At 40.0% G+C, this 20,961-nt stretch overlaps 2 protein-coding genes across 15 annotated transcripts in view; both read left to right on the top strand.

Moving 5' to 3' along the window:
- Positions 1 to 7,066, top strand: part of LOC311034799 (NACHT, LRR and PYD domains-containing protein 12-like) — a 136,470-nt gene extending 129,404 nt beyond the window's left edge. For all 14 annotated transcript variants that reach the window (XM_084042798.1, XM_084042797.1, XM_084042799.1 and 11 more), the window contains 3 exons: positions 16 to 165; positions 2,238 to 2,287; positions 2,538 to 7,066. In XM_084042798.1, the coding sequence (XP_083898924.1) occupies positions 16 to 165; positions 2,238 to 2,287; positions 2,538 to 3,079 (742 nt within the window). In that variant the 3' untranslated portion in view covers positions 3,080 to 7,066. The remainder of the gene's footprint in view (positions 1 to 15; positions 166 to 2,237; positions 2,288 to 2,537) is intronic.
- An 8,209-nt stretch (positions 7,067 to 15,275) lies between these two features.
- On the top strand, positions 15,276 to 16,265 carry LOC311035161 (ELAV-like protein 1; the record flags this gene model as incomplete). Its single annotated transcript, XM_084043240.1, has 1 exon — positions 15,276 to 16,265. The coding sequence occupies one exon, from the start codon at positions 15,276 to 15,278 to the stop codon at positions 16,263 to 16,265; it is 990 nt and encodes a 329-aa protein (XP_083899366.1).
- Positions 16,266 to 20,961: the final 4,696 nt, after the last annotated feature.

Raw genomic sequence — 20,961 nt, 5'->3', positions numbered from 1 at the left:
TTATACTTCTTTTAGACTGACTAACTGCTGGTTGTCAGAGAGATGCTGTGAAGTTTTGGCCTCAGCTATCAGCTCTAATCCCTCCCATCTAAGAGTCCTGGATCTGAATTTCAACATCCTCGAGGAGTCCAAACTGAAACAGCTCACTGGATTGGAGACTCTCAAGTGAGTAGCCTTGTTGATCCATAACATATATATTTTTTCTGCTGTTTTTTTATGTACAGTTTTTTTTCCCGTCTATTTCACGTGAAAGCAGAGGATCAGAGCTATAAAATGAAAAATAACTTTCATAGATTGACGCAACAGTTTTGGCAAAGCCTATTGGTAGCACTTTACAATAATGACCCGTTATAAACATTTATAAGCAGTTTCTAGACTACTAACAAATCATTAACAACCTGTTTGTTGACTAAATGATTACTATAACCTTTATAACTATGGTTACAAATCATTTATAAGGTATTAGTAAGTAGTAAACTATTCATTAATAAGCCATTTAAATACATCTGTAAATGATTATTAAATCATTTGTAATTACCCATTATAAAGCATTTATAAACATTTATAAGTAGTTTGTAGACTATTAACAAATCATTAACAACCTGTTTGTTGACATTTGTAAATGATTACTAAAACCTGAATAACTACGGTTACAAATAATTTATAAGGTATTAGTAAATAGTAAACTATTCATTAATAAGCCATTTAAATACATCTGTAAATGATTATTAAATAATTTATAATGACCCATTATAAAGCATTTATAAACATTTATAAGTAGTTTGTAGACTATTAACAAATCATTAACAACCTGTTTGTTGACATTTGTAAATAATTACTAAAACCAGTATAACTACGGTTACAAATCATTTATAATGTATTAGTAAGTAGTAAAAAATATTCATGAATAAGCCATGTATAATACATCTGTAAATGATTATTAATTCATTTGTAACTGATGTTATATAATATATACAAGCTATTTGTAGATAAAGAACTAATCATAGACAAACTATTTATATACATTGGTTAATGATTATTAAATAATTTATAATAATATTTAAGAATCATTTAATCATTATTTAAAACACATTAAAGCATTCTTTTTACTTGAGTTTGTTCATCATTAAATAATGTAATTTAAATTGTAGGAAATCATTTGTAAATGATTTATAAAGTGGTATAAATTGAGTTTTTTCGTGGTTATAGGACATCTAAACATGAAAAAAAAAAAAAACGACATTTATACCACTATATGAATCATTTCCAAATGATTTCCTACACATTAAATTACATTATTTAATGATGAACAAAATTGAGTATAAATAATGTTTTAATGTGTTTTAAATAATGTTTAAATGATTCTTAAATGTTCTACAATATTATTATTAACCAATGTATATAAATAGTTTGTCTATGATTAGTTCTTTAATAGCTTGTATATATTATATAACATAACAAATTATTTAATAATCATTTACAGATGTATATAAATGGCTTATTCATGAATAGTTCACTACTTACTAATACCTTATAAATGTCTTGTAACCGTAGTTATAAAGGTTTTAGTAATCATTTACAAATGTCAACAAACAGGTTGTTAATGATTTGTTAATTGCCTACAAACTGCTTATAAACGTTTATAAATGCTTTTTAACGGGTCATTATTGTATTTCTCAGAATGCATCATTGGAAATATAATTCATTCATATATGTCACATGTGAGCTCTCATTTGGAGGTCCATTTTAATTAAAAAATGTAGATGTTGTACCATTTCTTTCCTTCACTAGTCTGATAGTACATGAACAGCTGCTCTCCCTTTTTGTTTTACATCAAAAGTAATTGTGGGCTCGCTGCGGGCAGCGAGCACACTGATGCATTCTCTCCCGAAAGTATGGCACCTAACTACTCCTACATACTTTCACTTATAAACCCCATTCAATTTGGGATGAGTGCAAACTTCCATTAATATAGAGTGGTCTGAGAATGAAATGAGTGTGATTGGATGAGTGGACGTGAACGTGGAGCTGAGGTGGACCAATGGTCGGCTTCCAACAACTGCACCGAATTCACTGACAGAACTTGCTCTGCGTATGTCTGTGCCAAGCGCGACGCTCATTCTTTACATAGGGCTTCGCACTGGTGCAGTGCTCGGGCCCTAATAATAATAGTGTCAGGTAGTGGATATGTTTTGTTAGACGTAGATATTCATGCATTGTTGTTCTACTTCCTACAGAGTGAATCATGGAGGAGAACACTGGATTAAACCTCAGCTCCTTACAACATGTGAGTGTCCGTCTGTCTGTCTGTCTCGAAAGGTCACTACTGTAAATAAGGATTTGTTCTTAATTAACTCACTTGGTGAATTGATGATGAAAATAAGTGTGTGTGTGTGTGTGTGTGTGTGTGTGTGTGTGTGTGTGTGTGTGTGTGTGTGTGTGTGTGTGTGTGTGTGTGTGTGTGTGTGTGTGTGTGTGTGTGTGTGTCACTCAGTGAATGAATGATTTTAATGTTTACCGTCTTGTTTTCTCATCAGATTTCAGTCGTCTCACACTAGACTCAAACACAGCAAACAAAAAACTATCTCTGTCTGAGAACAACAGAAAGGTGACACAGGTGGAAACGGATCAGTCATATCCTGATCATCCTGATAGGTTTGATGAAGAGCAACAGGTTCTGTGTATAGAGGGTTTGACTAGACGCTGTTACTGGGAGGTAGAGTGGAATGGAAAGGTTTATATAGCAGTGACATACAGAGGAATCAACAGGAGTGGACAGGGTGATGACTGTAGGTTTGGACAAAATGACAAGTCCTGGTATCTGAAATGTTTAGATGGTCTCCATGGTAACAAATATGCTGTCAAACATAATGGGAAGTTCACTGTCCTACCTGTCTATCCCTCTGGCTCCAACAGAGTAGCTGTGTATGTGGACTGGCCTGCTAAGACCCTGTCCTTCTACAAAGTGTCTTCTGACGGACTGACACACTTGTACACCTTCCAGTCCCAATTCACCGAACCACTTTATGCTGCGTTTAGACTACGCTATAAATCATCAGTGTGTCTCTGTGTGGAGTGACAGTGTCTCAACAAGTTTTGAATGGTTTGTCGTACAGACTTGTGAGTCGTGTCATTTTAACACCTATCCCATCATGCATTGCTGAAAGGTGGGGGTCTGAGGGGGTCCAGGTAAACACCTCCGATGCTATCCCAGAGAGCATTGTTCTCAAATGGGGGAACATTAAAGTTCTTATTCATATTAAAAAGGAAATGATAAAAATGCTCTTATTAATTCACATTTAGCCTTTATAAAAGTGAAGCTCACAATGTGGCCTCTATTTTCACTATCTGAAACAAGACGAAGTTGTTAATACATATATGCACGGTTATTTTTGAAACAGGACAGTAATGTTACATTCTGCAGAAATCCAAAATAGCCGATCTACAAGCTCACATCACGTTGCAGTGTGACACGTTGTGAGCTTGTAGATCTGCTATTTTGGTTGTTTGTGTATGTCGGACTTTGGCATTGATTGTACTGTCAGTTTTGATGCTATGCTATGCTATGCTTTGCATCATTTGAATCACAAGGCCTGTACCTTTAAAATGGTATATAGCTTGACTAGGTAGGTGACACACACACACACACACACTAGTGTACACGTGTTTGTTTGTGTGAAATTTTTCAAAAAAGCGACCATGTTTTTCTGTTAAGTTGCTTGTAAATATTGGTAGTTGTGGGTTGCTTTTTATTTGTTGTGAGCTTGTAGATTGGCTATTTTCAAATAGCCGATGCATATAGGTTTAAAGTGGTCATGTGGCCATTAACTCTTTGACTGTCATGGACGCGTCAACGCGTCAAATTCTGCCAGGGTTGGACGAGTTTTTCGTTTTTTAATTGTTTTTAAAAGATTGCGCTGTTCTCTATCACCCGAGTTATCAGTTTCACTTTCCACTCACCCGGATCCGGAAATAACAACACACCAATAAGGCACACCTCCAGCCGCAAACAAGATAGTCGGCATACATTTCAACGGGTTGTAGCGCTGCCACATATGTGTAAAAGAGGATTTAGTTTTATAATGGCATTTAAAATAGTCCTTAAAAGAACGCCAACCTTTAAGGGTAAGGTCCTATATTTTGTGATGTTTATGGTTTCATTTTGTTATTGTTTGGGGGGTTTAAATGTTTATGCTTTCACTTTGATGTATTGTGATTGATTGATTGACATTGATTGACGGGTCGGTGAATGACTGACGCACCATATAGTGTGCGGAAGTTGCCGGCCCTCAGGGGGGAAAAAACGACAGAGACAAACCGGCAGGGAGACCTGGTCCAGTTTGAATATTTAGTTTTCTATTCCTCTAAGCTATAGGTGGAAAATAGCGAAGGCCACATTAACTGTCAATACTCACCGTTTACAGGGAAGAGCCCCGGAACATTCTTCTGACTGGTGAGACCGTTTATATGTTCTTTATACCCAGCGTGGATATTCGTTTGTTCTCTCCGTGGAGATCTGCATATTTTCTCGGGATTATTCAGCTTCTGGAGAGGATTAAGCTTTCTTTTGGATTTCTATTGGATTTACTTTTTTCGTGCTGTTTTGGGGAGCGTTTGGGAGACGCTACACGGATCGATATTGGAACAATAGGAGCGTGCGTGCGTGCGTGCGGACGTGCGCAAGACGCAGACTTTACCTTCGGCCGCTTCACGATCTGCTACATTTGTACAATGCATGTATTATTTCCCTGTCATTGATTTAAGACAAGTAGATAAAGGGTTAAACTTAGCCACAACTTTTGTGCTTTATTTCTGGCTGTGTTTATTTGCTGTGTATTTATTGAAGTGCACTGCTTTCAGCCTAATCAATTGTATCTGTAGAGATCATTCACAACCCGTGATTTAAAAAATCACACCCTGTGTGAAGGTAGCGGCGCCTTTGATACATTTTGTCATCGATATGTGTTTATAATGTGTTTGTAGCCACGTGACACGTGAAGCTTGACCAATCACTTTGTTGACGTACGCACCTGACCAATCACAACATTGACGTACGCACACGGACAAAGTCAGGTATAAGAGCGCTAGCGCCGCTAAAAATAGTAATAGTCAAATATATAATATCTGACCGTTACATATGGTGGCCCGTACGGGGAATGATTTCAATTGATTTTGTTTTGTTTGTTTTGTATTGAACAATATGGCAGAACACCCAGTAGATACAGCCGAAGTTATCTCTACTCCATCTACTCCAGTGAATGAAAATATGCCTGTATTTGGTGACCCAGATTTCACTGCAGGACTTTTCGTCACAAGGAGAAATCCAACTGATGAAATATCCTCTTTATTGAGTGATTTGTACATAGAAAATGATGGTCAAAAAGTTAAAGCACCTGTTGAAAATGACGATGATAGTGACGACGACGACGACGACGACGATGATGATGATGATGATGACGACGGGGATGATGATGGTAATGGGGTTGAGGCTGAATCAAATGTTACTGGTGACAGTATACAGTATGTTACACAGGCTGATTTTGGGCAGCTTAATCACCTATTCCTTCAGAGAATTCACCTCACCTTTAAGTTCCCCATAATCAGCCTTCATAGCATTCACTCACTAGGTCTTTAAAACCTAACCCTTGTGTGTTGAATAAAGCTCAGCTTATAGCGCAGGCATATATAGCGCGGCACGAACGATAGGGACATAAATATCTACTTTGTAAATGGTATTCACAACTACTGTTTATTTTGTAATGTGCCATAATGTATCGGACATTTGTCTTATGTTATGCAAATGGTAATTACAATTCTGTATGGTAAAATTATAGTTGCTATTGTCTATTATCCTGATGGATTCTCTTTTTATCAGCACCTGACCTGATTATGTAAATTCACACCGGATGGTAATTAAGCAGCAAGTGAATCTGATGAACATTTAATTCACTGGCAATAGTTTAAAATACATTAGAGTTTGACCCCACTGAATTTGTTTTTGCATTATTATTATTATTATTATTATTATTATTACTTTTTAATTCAATTTAAATCCTTCTTTAATCATATATATATACTACTGTGTATACTTTATTTTTTTGTATTTTTTGTATTTATTTATTTTTTGACTTGTTTGTATTGTCCTTTGTGTTAAAGGGTCTACACCATGAATTTAAAAAATAATAATAATATTTAATATCATATTGTTTATGTCCCTCAAACGTTTTTCAAAAGGTTTGAGCCTAAATCAAGCCTCAGATATACTCATTCCAACTAACTTCTCTCTGGCTTATAAAGCACTTTCACCTGCAATACCACATTGTCCTGTTTGGCACGGGGCGCTATTGAGCCAGTTTGTATGCATGTTATCTCCTGGTTCTGTGTGGAAAAAGCAAAAAAAAAATATATGAAAAAAATAAGAAAAAAAAGTTTTTTTTAAAAAAGTTTTTTTTTTTTTTTTTTTGGTTGGAACTGAAAAACGGGAGGAATTGTTCCCTGACGTGACGTAGGCAGGGGGAACAAATCTGACGGACTGTTTTCAGACCAATTTACATAAAAAACACAGATAGCCTATGAAAGCCTGCATGCTCGAAGTCGGGTATTTTTTGGAACAGAAGAGAGGTGGGGGAGACCAAAAACACACAAAAATTAAGAAAAAGTTAAAATTCATGGTGTAGACCCTTTAATGGTACAATAAGATACCAGGGTTGTGGCTCTTTCGGAACGGGAACTTTGGGCGGGTGGGAGGGGTAACATACATTCACTGTTTTTGTATGCCTTTATTATTGACCTGTAAAAAAACCTTGAACAAAACAAAAAAAATACATTAGAGTTGAAGCTACTGTGTTCTTATTTATTTTCTGGGTTTATATATCAGAAGATAATAATAAAAAATGACGGGTATATGTTGTAAGTAGAGACTCCGCCTTAAATCATCCTTCTGCACTGTATTCTTATTTTAGTTTTAGTCATTTAATCCTACATTTGTATTGCATTAAAATCCAGGTTGTTTTGCCAGGTTATTGAAATGTGTTATACAAATAAAAGTTTTGTTTGATATGCTGAATGCTTAATTGATCTGCTCTCTTCATACAGCATTAGACTACTTTTCACAAGCTCACAATTTCATTCAAGGACCAGTTAACTCAATTACAATAGTCCTACTCACACACCACACTCACACACTACACTCTGAAGAAAGTTGATAACATGTTTATCTTTCAGAAAATACACAAATGTTCTTGACTGAAAGCTACTTCTTGTCTTTTCTTGCAGCAAGTCATATTTATAAATATATGTATTAAATAAATGTGACAAGGGATCATAGAGGATGATATTTATCTTAGATATATAGATATTTATCTATCTAAATAACGATGGTCTGAGTGGATTTGTGTGCATGCGCGCTTTGTGCATTTATAGGCCTCTTAATTTGTGGGCACACCCACACCCAGGTGCAGGTCTTTAATAGCTTAATACTTTAATTACCAAGCTTGGGTGGTGCCAGTTAGTGGAAAGAAAAGGTTATACAAATCATGCAATTTGACAACAATACAAAATCAAAGCAAAATCAGTAAAGAAAACATTAATTTCAAACTAAACATGCAAAAATAGTACAAAACATAACAAAAACACACATCACAAAATACACCAAAAGCAAACCAAAATACAAATCAAAATCCACTCTTTCCATCGGCTCACACAAACGTACCCTCTGTTTTACAAGAAACCAATACCAAACGGATGAAGGGAGGGGGAGGGTTGAATTGTTGAGGTATGATCTGTGGCATAATTAGAGGTATAGGTTTTGACTCATAATATAAAATGACCATGTAACCATATGAATTTAACAGTACAGTAAAATTCATTAAATAGGTAAATAAATAAATATCCAGATACTACCTCCCCACCCCCCACCGTCTGAATGGGAGTGACATCACTGGTTGACACAGTGAGCCATTTTGAGACGGCACAACAAAGTGGTGGTCTGAACCGTCTGAACGCCACTTTACGACAGACAGCTGTCTACGGTCGGGTGACTAACCCAGTCATTCCTTATTAGGTAACACTTTAGAATAACTATCCGTTATAAGTAGTTAATAGATCATTCATAAACTGTTATTAATGAATTGTTAAGCATTTGTTAATAGTTAGTTAAGGATTAATAACAATGCATTATAACTACTTAATAGATCATTTAAAAAACATTGGTTAATGAGTTACTAATGTCTTGTTAAATGTTTTTTAACGGCTAGTTAAAGGAGAATTCCGGACATTTTAAGTGGTATCTTTGATGTGTCGCAAATCACTCACCACGATCGAAAAGCCCCCTGGATAGAAAACCCCCCTCCCTGGCAACACCGAGTTGCCAGGTTGGGAGAGAAACAAGCAACTAGCTTTAGCTCGTTCTGCATTAGCGTTAGCTAAGACTCCACAATGAGTACTAGGAGAAAAAAAACAGACTTTGCGTTTGTTAAAATAGGCGATTTTCAGACATCCACGCTCTCCCATTATGCCAACGGAGGGGGTCGCCAGAACGGCCAAGAGGGGATTCTCTGGAATAACTCATTGGGCTTTTCTATCGTGGTGAGTGATTTGCGACACATCAAAGATAACACTTAAAACGTCCGGAATTCTCCTTTAAGGAGTTGTAACAATACCTTATAGATAGTTAATAGACTACTCACAAACTATTACTTAATGAGTAATCAATGACTTGTTAAATATGTTTTAATAGTACGTTAAGGATTTATAATTATGCCTTATAGATAGCTAATAGGTCACTCACAAATGATTAGTTAACTGACCTATTAACTCAGGGGTGGGCAACTTTGTTGATGGAGAGGGCCACTATTTTTCCACACTCACTCCAGAGGGCCACATTGCATATACTGTCGGACAGACACCTCTTATCTCTGTATTTTAACTTTTTTGTTGCCAGACCCAAGGGGTTGGGCTTACAGGAGGCTTTGTATCTGTTTTCTCCATACATGGGCATGGTCACTTTGTCCCCCGGCCCCAGCCAAAAAAGTCTGTCCCCCTTTCGTCATAGAAGGGACATAGAAGGGACATACGTCATGCGAAGCCCGGTCATTCAGATTTCAACCACTAGGGGTCTGGCAGTACCAGGGGTCTATTCCACGAAAGCGGAATTAAATTATCCTGGTTTAAAAGGAAAATCCAGGTTTGACAAGCCTACGCTGTTCAGCCTGGTTTATTCAGTTCCACGAACGCCAAGCCTGGCTGAGAAGGAGTGACTTTGTCAAGCCAGGATCGTTAAACCAGGCTGAATGTGAGTTCACCTATTCCTATAAAAGACCATGAAAGTCGATAGCAGAGTCCTTGAACTTGACCAATCATGGAGCCCAAAACCAGAGTGGCGTTCTTCTCTGTGGCTGAACAGCAGCACTGCAGCAGCTCATGGAATCATACAAGGAATTAAAATGTATAATAAGCAAGAAAAGAAACACGGCCGCAATAAATATAGATCCAGAGAAAGCGAATTAGCAAATTAAATGCAAAAGTTGTCCAAAAATATGCAACTAATTTATATACAAGTCAATAAATATATAATTCAGTTAGGCTTAAACATGAGGAGTTTATGTGAATATTGGAATTATAATTATAAACACTGAAATCGAAGATCTACAAATGAAAAGCTTCCCATTTGGCGGCCGGGGGTCCCCGGTCAACGGGGGTCAACGGGGGTCCAGGGGTACACGGGGCCGGGGGTCAACGGGGGTTCGGGTGTACCCGGCCCCCCGTGTACTCCCGGACCCCCGTGTACTCCCGGACCCCCGTTGACCTCCGACGGGGGGCCGGGGGTACACGGGGGTCCGGGGGTACAGGGGGGGCCCCCATGGACCCCCGGCCACCATGGGGACCCCCGTGGACCCCCGGCCGCCACGGGGACCCCCGTGGACCCCCGGCCACCATGTGGACCCCCGGCCGCCATAAGACAATTTTTTTCCGAGCTTGTAGATCTTCGATTTTCGCATAAGAATTGAATAAGTGTGGAAAAACTCATTGGTTTACGATTGGAGTCATTGGACTAACAGCTATTTCACAAAAAAACTGAAGAACAAGGCACTGGATTAATAAAGCTTGGCTGTTAGCCTGGTCCGGACCAGGCTAACTTCACAGCTAAATTGCCATGCATGGTAACTAAGGCAGGATTGCTTCAATTTTCTTTCGTGAAACTGGATCATGGATAAACATATCCAGGTTTACTGGCTAAGTTAATCTGCCAAGCTAACTCAGCTTTCGTGAAACCGCTTCCTGGATAATTTAAGCCAGGATAGCCGATTAAACCCGGGTTAAACCCGGCTTATCCCTAATCCAGGTTTCGTGGAACGGGCCCCTGGTCTCCTGGTTCCCTTGTTTGTAAATGAATGCCATACTTCGCCATTCTATGTCACACAAAAGTAGCAAAAATAGCGGATCTACAAAAATGCGTCGCACCGCAGCGTGTTTTGAGCTTGTAGATATTTTGCTATTTTTTTGGTTGGAATACAGATTTTCTTTGTGCTATTTTTTCCTGAAAATCCTGAAAAGTAACATTTTTATTTAATTTCAAATGTATTTAGTTATACTTATGTTAACTTTATGAACTTAAATACAAATACATTGGACATAAAATAGACAATAGCATTTTAATACTAGTCAATAAGCTACTAATATACTGTAGACGGAAGTAATTAAAGCGGGTCATGTTTGCATGTGTGGAATCATAACAGCTGAAATCAATAATATATCAGTATTCTGATATTAACCTGCGGGCCGCTTTAAGTGAAGGTGGGGGCCGCATGTGGCCCCCGGGCCGCCAGTTGCCCATGTATGTATTAACTGTATGCTAATGATTTATAAATATCGCTTATGAATGCCTTATAACTAGTTAATTGAAACCACACCTGAAGACCCTCAGTGATAAGCAACCATCAATCATACTGGAGGGGATCAATCATACTGGAGATAAATAGTCTCTGACTACTTGAAAAGGTAAGATAATTGCAAAATCCTGGCAGAGGGACCAACAAGCTTGAAATAAGTCTGGCAGTGAATGACTTAATGACTTGTTAAATGTTTTAGTAGTTGGTTAAAGATGTATAAATAAGCCTGGTAGATAGCAGTGGACCACTCACAAACTATTAGTTAACTGACTTACTACCTGTATGCTAATGATTTATAACTAACCTTTTATATGTTCAAAGGATTATGAACAAGCTATTAGCTATTAAGTGATCACTTATCACTTACCAATGGCTAGTTAAGTATTTGTTAATGGTTAATGTTAATGGGAAGTTATTCTAAAGTTACAACTACTCATTTACTAACATGAGTTAAGTATTTGTTAATGGTTAATATATGTTAATTGTTGTTATTCTAAAGTTGCAACTACTCCTCATTTACTAACATGAGTTAAGTATTTATTAATGGTTAATATATGTTATTAGGTAGTTATTCTAAAGTTACAACTACTCCTCATTTACTAATTATTAACACATTCTTAACTTACCTTTTACAGATCAATTGTTAATGATTTGATTCCCATCAACAAATACGAGACAATTTGCACAACAGCAAATGGGTGATACAGAAATTTGATGTGATACTTTGGACATATTTCACATTTTTGTACCTCAACCTTGTTCAATATTTCACAAAAGAAATACCACAGATGAAAAAGTGAACAATTTATTTTTGATGAATAAATAAAACAGTACAACAATAAAAAATGCATCCATCTATCTAAGATAACAATAGCAAATAAATAAATAGTCATATCAACAGTAATACAGTAAGTAGAAATATAAGTGATTTCAAGCTCACAACAAGTCACTATGCAACACAATTTTGGCCCTGATTCATAAAGGGATTTGCGACCATATTTTGTACGTACCGGCATTTAGGACAAGTCGTACATATCCACCTGATGCATAAAGATATTTTGGTCTGTGTTTTGTGCGTCAGGTGCGCACGTTCTCAGGTCAGCCCCGAGGCTGGCGTACCAGGGCTGAAATGTGCGTATGTCTTTAGAATGCTTTATTCTTCATGTCAAAATCAATTACAACAGTGGCAAACCTCAAATAAAATATGTATGTGCCCAACATTTGTCAACACATGTATATAAAAAAATAAAAAATAAATGTCAAACGATGTATTGCTTAGACATGATGTAGATTCCACCGCTTTTTATTTATTTTCTAGTCTATGAGTCGCATTTAGAGCTGAAAAGGTCCCTCAGTGTCACGTAATAATGAAAATAGGCTATCATGCCTTAATGAGACTGCGGAGGGACTGACGCACGTCAGTGTCCGTGCCGCGCTATTAATTTGTAGGCTAATAGTCTACTGTAGGCTACTCTACTGTATATTGATCACATGAACGCCACACACAACAGCCTAATAAATATTACCATCTGATGAGGAAACTAATAGTGGATGAAAGCTGTGTCCAGAAGATATATTCCCCATTCCGACGTAGGACAGTGATATATTAATCAAAACATAACTAATTTAATCAATAAGTAATCAATAAGCTCTGGTCCATAATCGGATAGCAGCGTTCCACTTGGATGCTGGATTTCATAATATTTTTACCTTGGTAAAGGTGCGCAATGTTCATTAGAAAAGGCTTATATAATATCCTTTCCACGTTTTATTAGCCTTTTATTTTGTAATGGGGTTAAACCTTGTAAACTTCTTTATTCTCATTACACATGAGAGCATTTATTACGTGATCCGCTTCCAGACAGAACAGTAAGTTGGCAAGGCGATGCGACACCGCACCTGTTATCTTTATTCTTTAGACGGCGGAGTTGAACTTGCATCAGCGTTGCCAGATGTTGTGAGAGAAATAAGCAACCAGGTCTATGAAAATAAGCCCAAAAGAAGCAACTGACAGCCCATTATAAGCACTTTAATTAAACCGTAGTGAGCTTGTAGATCTGCTATATATATTTTTAAATCTTGTAATAAAATGTGGAATATTTGGAAGATTTTTTAAACATTTTAACAACACAAATCTGCCTCCAGCGGGCACAAAACATGTTCAGATGGGGCTTATAGGGATAAATTAGCCTACATATTAACTTGGGGGTCCATGACATAAAAATATTTGACAACCACCGGTTAAAATAATTGAACAATTGTTAAGCAAGCCCAAATAATGAACTACACTTTAGAAACAAGCCCAAAAAAACGCACCCCACAGCTACCAATATTTACAAGCAACTTTACAGAAAAATAAGCTCAGATTCGCTTATAATAAGCGGACATGGCAACACTGTTCAGTAAAGTGACAGATTTGATCAGAGCGAAACTGCTGAGTCACGGTTCACGCCTTTTATGGTGCAAAATGGGGCGTGGAGCAATGTAAATGAACCTCTCGGGATCATCACGCCCAGCTGGCTGTCATTATAATATAGAACTGGTCATACGCACGTCTCTGTCATATACGACACCCCTTTTGAATCGCACGTCCGTTAGTGAGTACCAGAAATACGACCTCCTTTACGAACTTCATTTACACCATATTTACGACCCTCGTTATGAATCGGGGCCAATTGTGAGCTTGTAGATTGGTATTGCTGCTATTTTGTAATATAGCTGATCTACAAGCTCACAAATGTCACTGTCACAATATGACATATTGTGAGCTTGTACCGTGTATTTCCAAATAGTAGCCCTATCGTAAATCGCCGCCGGCTACCTAATATCCGCCGGGGAACTGACACTATTTTGAGTATTAAACGCCTCGTTCAAATAAACACCATGGTTTGTGTAAACGCCAGGGTGATTATTTGCAGTTTATTCAGCCTAATTAATATTTCGTTGCATGATGGTGTTGTGCGCCAAAATATTATATTTTGAACAACATCAATAGCCACTCTACAAGCTCACAATGTTGTATAATTTTGATTATCAGCACCGTGTACTGGAACAGCCCTTCGGGCGTGGAGAAGGCTGTCTTTGCCTTGGCCCGGTCCGTCAGCGGTACCTGCCAGTAGCCACCTGATTCGGATGCTATCAATGCATAGAATGGGAGATTATCACGTTCTATCAGACCATTGAATGGGCGAAGTAGGCGACCTACTAGCTACCCCGCGATTTATCAGACCATTCATTGGGCGTAATCAGGAGCTACTGACCTACCGACGGAGATGACTTAAATAATTCAGTTTCGGTTTTGGTTTTGGTTGTTTTGGTTTCGGACCATGACGGAGGCGCGCAGTCTCAGGCGAGCTGGAGCCCCGCGACGGGCCACCGAGGGAGCTAAGGCGACCGAGTTGCCGTCCGGAGCGGTGCGACGCTCGCCTGTGCCTACTCAGCGCCGTTCGAGTTATGTACCGATACGCACAGAATCGTAAATATTGTTGTGGGGACTGCTCCGCCTCCGTCGGTAGGTCAGTAGCTCCTGATTACGCCCAATGAATGGTCTGACAAATCGCGGGGTAGACAGTAGCTCGCCTACTTCGCCCATTCAATGGTCTGATAAAACGTGATAATCTCCAATTCAATGCATTGATAGCATTCGAAGCCGGTGGTAGCCCTTGGTCAGGTCGAGGGTGCTGACGAACCGGGCCGGGCCCTGTCGTTCAGATGGTCACTGTCTCATGGTGATTGTTTGCAGTGGTGTAAATACTGCATTTTTTTAAAAATTTAAGTACAAGTATCAATACCATCATGTAGAAATACTATGTTACAAGTAAAATTCTGGAATAAAAAAATGACTTGAGTAAAAGTACAAAAGTATTGGCATCGAAATGTACTTAAATTACCAATAAAAGTACTCATTATGCAGAATGTCCCACTTTTCAAAATGTATAGAAATCTTTTGAGAATAGCAGATCTACAAGCTCACAATGCGTCACTTGTAAATCTGCTATTTTGCGATAATCTGTTCTGCTAGATTGTAGATCTGCCACCCTTACAGGGTCTGTAACAGGGTCTGTAACAGACCCTGTTACAGACCCTGTTACAGACCCTTACAGGTCTGTAACAGGGTCCGTTACAGACCCTTACAGAAACTCCTTTCAGTTCCCCCAACAAACCTCATTACTAAAGGTGTGCGGGCTTTCTCCATGGCCATAAGGGTCCCTTTGGACCAGACGTTGAGAAACAGCGCCTTGGCCAATAACGACACAATGTCGAAATGAACCATGACGTAACGTCTCCGCCGACATAAAAGCAGCCACCGACGGAGCAGCCGAATATTCATTACTTTTTTGCAAACCGTCGTCTCTCAAGGTAAAATAAAGAGATAGAAACACCCACATGAGCTGTTATGAGTCCAGCACAGCGGGGGGGCTGGACGTCCGCACCAACCTGATCATCAACTACCTGCCTCAGAGCACCACCGAAGAGGAGCTGAGGACCCTCTTCAGCAGCGTGGGGGTGGTGGCGTCCGCCAAGGTCATCATGGACAAGGTCAAGGGCCACAGCCTGCAGTACGGCTTCGTCAACTACATCAACCCGGCCGACGCGGCCAAGGCCATCGAGGGGCTGAACTGCCTCAAGCTGCAGAGCAAGACCATCAAGGTGTCGTACGCGCGGCCCAGCTCGGACGCCATCAAGGACGCCAACATCTACATCAGCGACCTGCCCAAGTCCATGACCCTGGAGGAGGTGGAGCAGATGTTCTCGCCGTACGGCCGCATCATACACTCCCGCATGCTCCTGGACGAGGCGGGCAAGTCGCGCGGCGCCGCCTTCATCCGCTTCGACAAGCGCGCCCAGGCCGAGGAGGCCACCAAGCAGCTGAACGGCCACAAGCCCGCCGGCGCTCAGAAGAAGATCCGCATCTCGAAGCCCATCCTGTGCCCGGGACCCGGGATCAAGGCCATGGTCGCCGCTCAGCGGGAAGCCGCTCAGCAGCGCGGGGAAGACAGCCAGCGCTTGTCCTGCGACATCAAAGCCGGCGGGTTCACCGTCCACCACAACAAGCACCACCACCACCAGGGCGCCGCCGGCGGCATGGACCGGGCGAGCGTGCCGCGCATCTTCATCTACAACCTGGAGCAGGACGCCGACGAGGAGCTCATCCGGCAGATGTTCGGCTCGTTCGGCGGCGTCACCGACGTCAAGGTGATCCGGGACTTCCGCACCAACAAGTGCCGCGGCCTGGCCTTCGTCACCATGGCCAACTACGAGGAGGCCATCGACGCCATCACCAAGCTCAACGGCCACCGCGTCGGAGACAAGGTGCTGCAGGTCTCCTTCAAGGTCGAGGACTTCGACGGGAGCCTGGGTCACATGGGCATTTGAGATAGATAGGTCGACGCGAGAGCCTCTTTTTCTGGTGATTCGCCCCCTAAGGTTGGGTGTGGTTTAGGTTTAGGCATAGTTTTTGTGAGGTTAAGTTTAGGGATAGGCATGTAACCCTGCCCACCTGGGCGAGACACTAAAGAAAGAGGCTCTTCCATAGATTAACGTTATTGGTGTTTTGCACGTTTTTTGACTCCTAGTTAACCTGATCCAAGTAGGCTCAGTTGAATGCATACAGTACAATGGATCAAGGAAGGCATACGTACATTATTAGGCATATTTCATATTATATATTTTCCACAGTGCAAGTAATCTAATAGTATACTCAGCACGCTAGAAACCTTTGTGTATAGGCAAATAGATAGATGTTTATATAGATGTAAACATATTGTGTATTGCATAGTAAACATGCACATAGAACCGTCACAGAGACACACTTGCATGTCAGCTCACAGACAGCAGTGATTCTCAACCTTTTTAATTTCAAGTACCTCCACTTTGATATATATATATATTAGTCCACGGACTCCATTTGATACCGTTTTTCATCTCTGGGACCCCAATCGACTCAGTGTTAATTTGACCTCTGAGAGTGTACAAAGGGAACCAAATGGACCCCCGTAAGGGTCCATTTGGTTCCATTTGTACAATCTCAGAGTTATAGACCCGTCATGGTCCATTTGGACCGCTGGCGGTTCCCGAGCCCGATGTTGAGAACCAGTGCCATTACTGTACCTAGAACAACCAAACTAATTCAGAGCTCCCTCTGCTGGTCTCAACAGGCATTGAACGATAGCACAGCAATCAGGAATGGTTGCTGTTCATTCAAGTTCCTTGCCGTTTTTGTTTATTTGTATTTTTAGTTTATTGTAGTCTTAATTATTAATTATTTTTTACAGTTAGCCACATATGATAGGAAAACACTCAGACAAATGGATTAGCTATTAGCTCGCAGTATTCTAGGTTTATTTTCACATTCATCACAACCGGCAAACCTTCATGTTAAAGTGAAGCCACGGAAGAGGAAAGCGAGAGATGGAGTTCTGGTTCGATCGAGACGTCGGGCCAGCGAATCTCCTCTTGCCTTCCATTCTACTGGCTAAATTAAGTCCCTGAGCACCAGTTATCTACACTTCAGGTGCGTATACAATTCCACCGTGAAACTGACTACCTAGTGATCAGCAGGAACTCTTACTGCTATGTAAGAACAGTACGGGTTAAGCCAACATGGTCCTATAGCATTAAGGGAACTGTATTGGGTGATCAGTGAACAGGAAGCTGCGTGCGTTGATGCTGCGTTTATTGTGGAGGGAGACTTTTAACAGGGGTAACCTGAAGAAAGTGCTCCCGAAATACTATTCTATCAACACATTTACAACCACACACCTGGTTAAAAAAAGGCTCAACATCTGTATAACCTTAGCTGAAGACATTCAGCATGAACACCTGCATCCTCATGATGTTCTACAACAGAACCGTGGAGAAAGAGCATCCTGAATCAGCCGAATCACCTCCTGGTATTGAAACTGCACCGCCCTCGACCGCAAAGCAATTTGTGGGTATGGAATTTCACCCACTCTTTTACACCTTTAAAGTTGTGATGTTGAGAATGTACCTAACATGCAGCGAATTGGTGCTTTGTAAACCAACACACAGACGTCCCACACGTGGACGTGTTCAAGAAAGATGCAGGATGCAGAAGTACCGACGAGCTGGCCAGATGAATGGAGAACCGGGATGACTGGGGGGTGACGATGGAGGGCTCGTCTGAGGACGACCTAGAGAGAGAGAGACCCTCACAAACACAGGGAGAGCTCCACACAGTTCTAGTTGTGAGGCAACAGTGTTAAATATAGTTTGGTGGCCACTGTGCCACCCTTTTTTGTATTTAATTACATTTTTTATTTGTTTTTATTTACTTTTTATTTTGTCACCAGAGCTCTATTAGTCAGCATTATTTGTGCCCACCACTCATAACAAGGATCGAGGGTTCAACTTTGAGAGCCAAAAATATTTTTGTTTTATTTTTATTTCGTAATATTTTTTATTTATTTTAGGGATTTTCCCCTTATTTTTATTTCTTATTTATTTATTACATTTTATTTTATTTTTTTCACTTTTTTGTAAGTGCTTGAAGTTGAGTTTTTGTTATATTTGACGCTCCAGTCTTTTTTAATTTGATTTCATTTAGAATTTTTTTTGCATGCACATCCGTCCACACATACCTATTCAACCGTCAGTCAGTGTGTCCATCTCAACCTTTTAAAGGTCAACATCTCAGAGACTCCTTGAGGGAATTTCATGACATTTGGCACAAACGTCCAAAATACGGGACATATATTTTAAACTGCAGTTGGTGGAGGCATGCAACTGCAATATGTTATCTCTAGTTAGTTAGTTAGTTAGTTAGTTAGTTAGTTAGTTAGTTAATTCGTTAGGTAGGTAGTTAGTTAGTCCGTTTGTGTGTTCATTTATAATAAATGATCGAAACTTAAATGTGTTTCTCAATTGTGCATTTTCCCCATGTGCACTGCAATCCCTGCATTTGACAACGCCAAATGTCGGTCTAGGGGGGGTCTACACCAATGGTACTTTTTAGACCCAGCATGGTACCCCCATATATAACGTTTTCACCCATGGCACCCCTAAATGGCATTGTTACTTTTCACTTTAGCACCCTACTGTATATTAATGAAATGTTTTACTACTTTGACATTTAGCATCGATATTGGGCTACTGAGATGATGCTGACCACTATATTAGTTGAAAGAATGTGTTCACTCTCTCTTGGAAGCTTAGTTTCAATAAGTGTAGCATTATCTGTTCTCTTAAACCTTATCCATGTTTTACTCTCATCTAGCCTCCGACATCAGCTGACAGGTAATGTCTGGAAGAGGGCAGGGGTATGTAAATGCATAGTCTTTCACGTCACAGCACCCTATGGTATCAGAATCAACTTGGTGATATTGTCACATCACAGGTTCACAGGTGTAAAGAAGTGGGTGAATGTTATGTGCAGGCTCCATCGTTTTTGCTGTTTTCAGAAAAAAAGAAAGGAGAAAAAATCTAACCGTGAAGAAAACATGGTCAAAATCTAAGATATCTACATACATACATACATACATACACACACATAGCGTAAACCAGCAGGTACAGTATGTACATGTATGTGCAGGTGCTCATGCTAAATGTCTTCAGCTGCCTGAGATTATACTGATGATGTTGAGCCTTTATTTTTTTAACCGTGTGTGGTTGTAAATGTGTTTGATAGTTTATAGTATTTTAGGAACACTTTCTTCAGGTTACCTCTGTAGGTCCACATTATCAGCATGTGAAGAATATACATTAAGGTGCAGAAGAGAACCCCAATAGAGAGAGAGAGAGTCGGGTTCACATAGAAAGGTCCAGTGGGGCACCACCAGGAATGAGAGTGTACAAATGTACCTGTTAGGGTCCATTTGGTTCCATTTGTACACTCTCAGAGTTACAGACATATAAGGGTCAATTTGGTTGCTAACTATTACTTTGGCTGGGGACCCCCTGGAACCACCCCTCAAGGACCACTGGTGGTCCCCGGACCACTGGTTGAAAACCCCTGACATAGACTACTATGCACCACCTGCCTATCCTCTGACACCGACTCACTCAACAATTCTCATCCATCTTGACCTCTGCCTTTGACACATAAAACATTCTGCACTCATCGTCTCACGCCTTGAATGCACCCTACTGGGCGTCACTGGCACTGCACTCCAATAGCTCAAACACCTCATCGTTTAATTTCCTTAAATAATGACATTTGGTCCACAGCCCCTGTCACCCGCCATGGGGTCACCCAGGGCTCAGTGCTTGGCCCCCTCTCCTCTTTGTACTTCGTACAAATTGACCCTTACGAGTCTAGAATGGAACCCATTTGTACACTCTCAGAGTTAAATAAGCTCTGAGCATTTTACAGTGTAGATTGGGGGTTCCAGTATATTTTAGATCAGTGATCAGTGACCTTTGTAATTTAAAAAGACCCCAGTTTGATATGCATTAGAGATTAGACCACAGACTGTCGGGTGGACACCTTGTAAGTCCAAAGCCGCTCCGTTTTTTATACTATTTTTAAAACGCTTTAAAATAGTGAAAATAGCCGTATGATGAAGTAGGGCGTTTAATTTATGACAAAACTTAAAGATACAAGGTTTTTGCCCAACAGCAACGATATGAAACTGTTTTTGTATCTCTGGGATGCCAATCCTCAGTGTTAATGTAACTCTGAGAGTGTACACATGGAACCAAAATGTAGATCTGTTATTTTTGATGAACCCCCAAATAGGAATATAAATTATATAATATAATAAAAGTAATAGTTTATGCACATCAAACAATAATGCAAAAATGATGTATGGTACTTTTAATAAGAGATTTCAGTTCCTCCTTTCTTATTCTCAGTTCATTGTCTGCTGGAAAGGGCAAAAGGCTGGACAAACGATATGTGGTTTGTCTGAAGGTGTCTTTCCTATAGTTCCCTTTCTTTGCCATCATCTGTGCAGTTATTATTGCTGATGAGACAAATTATAATGATGACAGAACGTGATGCAGTTATATGGCTGAGATTTCAGTTCCTCCTTTCTTTTTCTGATCTGGAAAAGTCTAAAATCATGCTGCCAGGGTCATTCCTGTGGAAATATACTGTAGAGAGGCTTTTATC

Source organism: Gymnoscopelus microlampas, assembly GCF_963454915.1.
Source record: "Gymnoscopelus microlampas genome assembly, chromosome: 19".
Lineage (NCBI taxonomy): Eukaryota > Metazoa > Chordata > Actinopteri > Myctophiformes > Myctophidae > Gymnoscopelus > Gymnoscopelus microlampas.
This window is presented reverse-complemented; position numbering and strand designations above follow the sequence as displayed.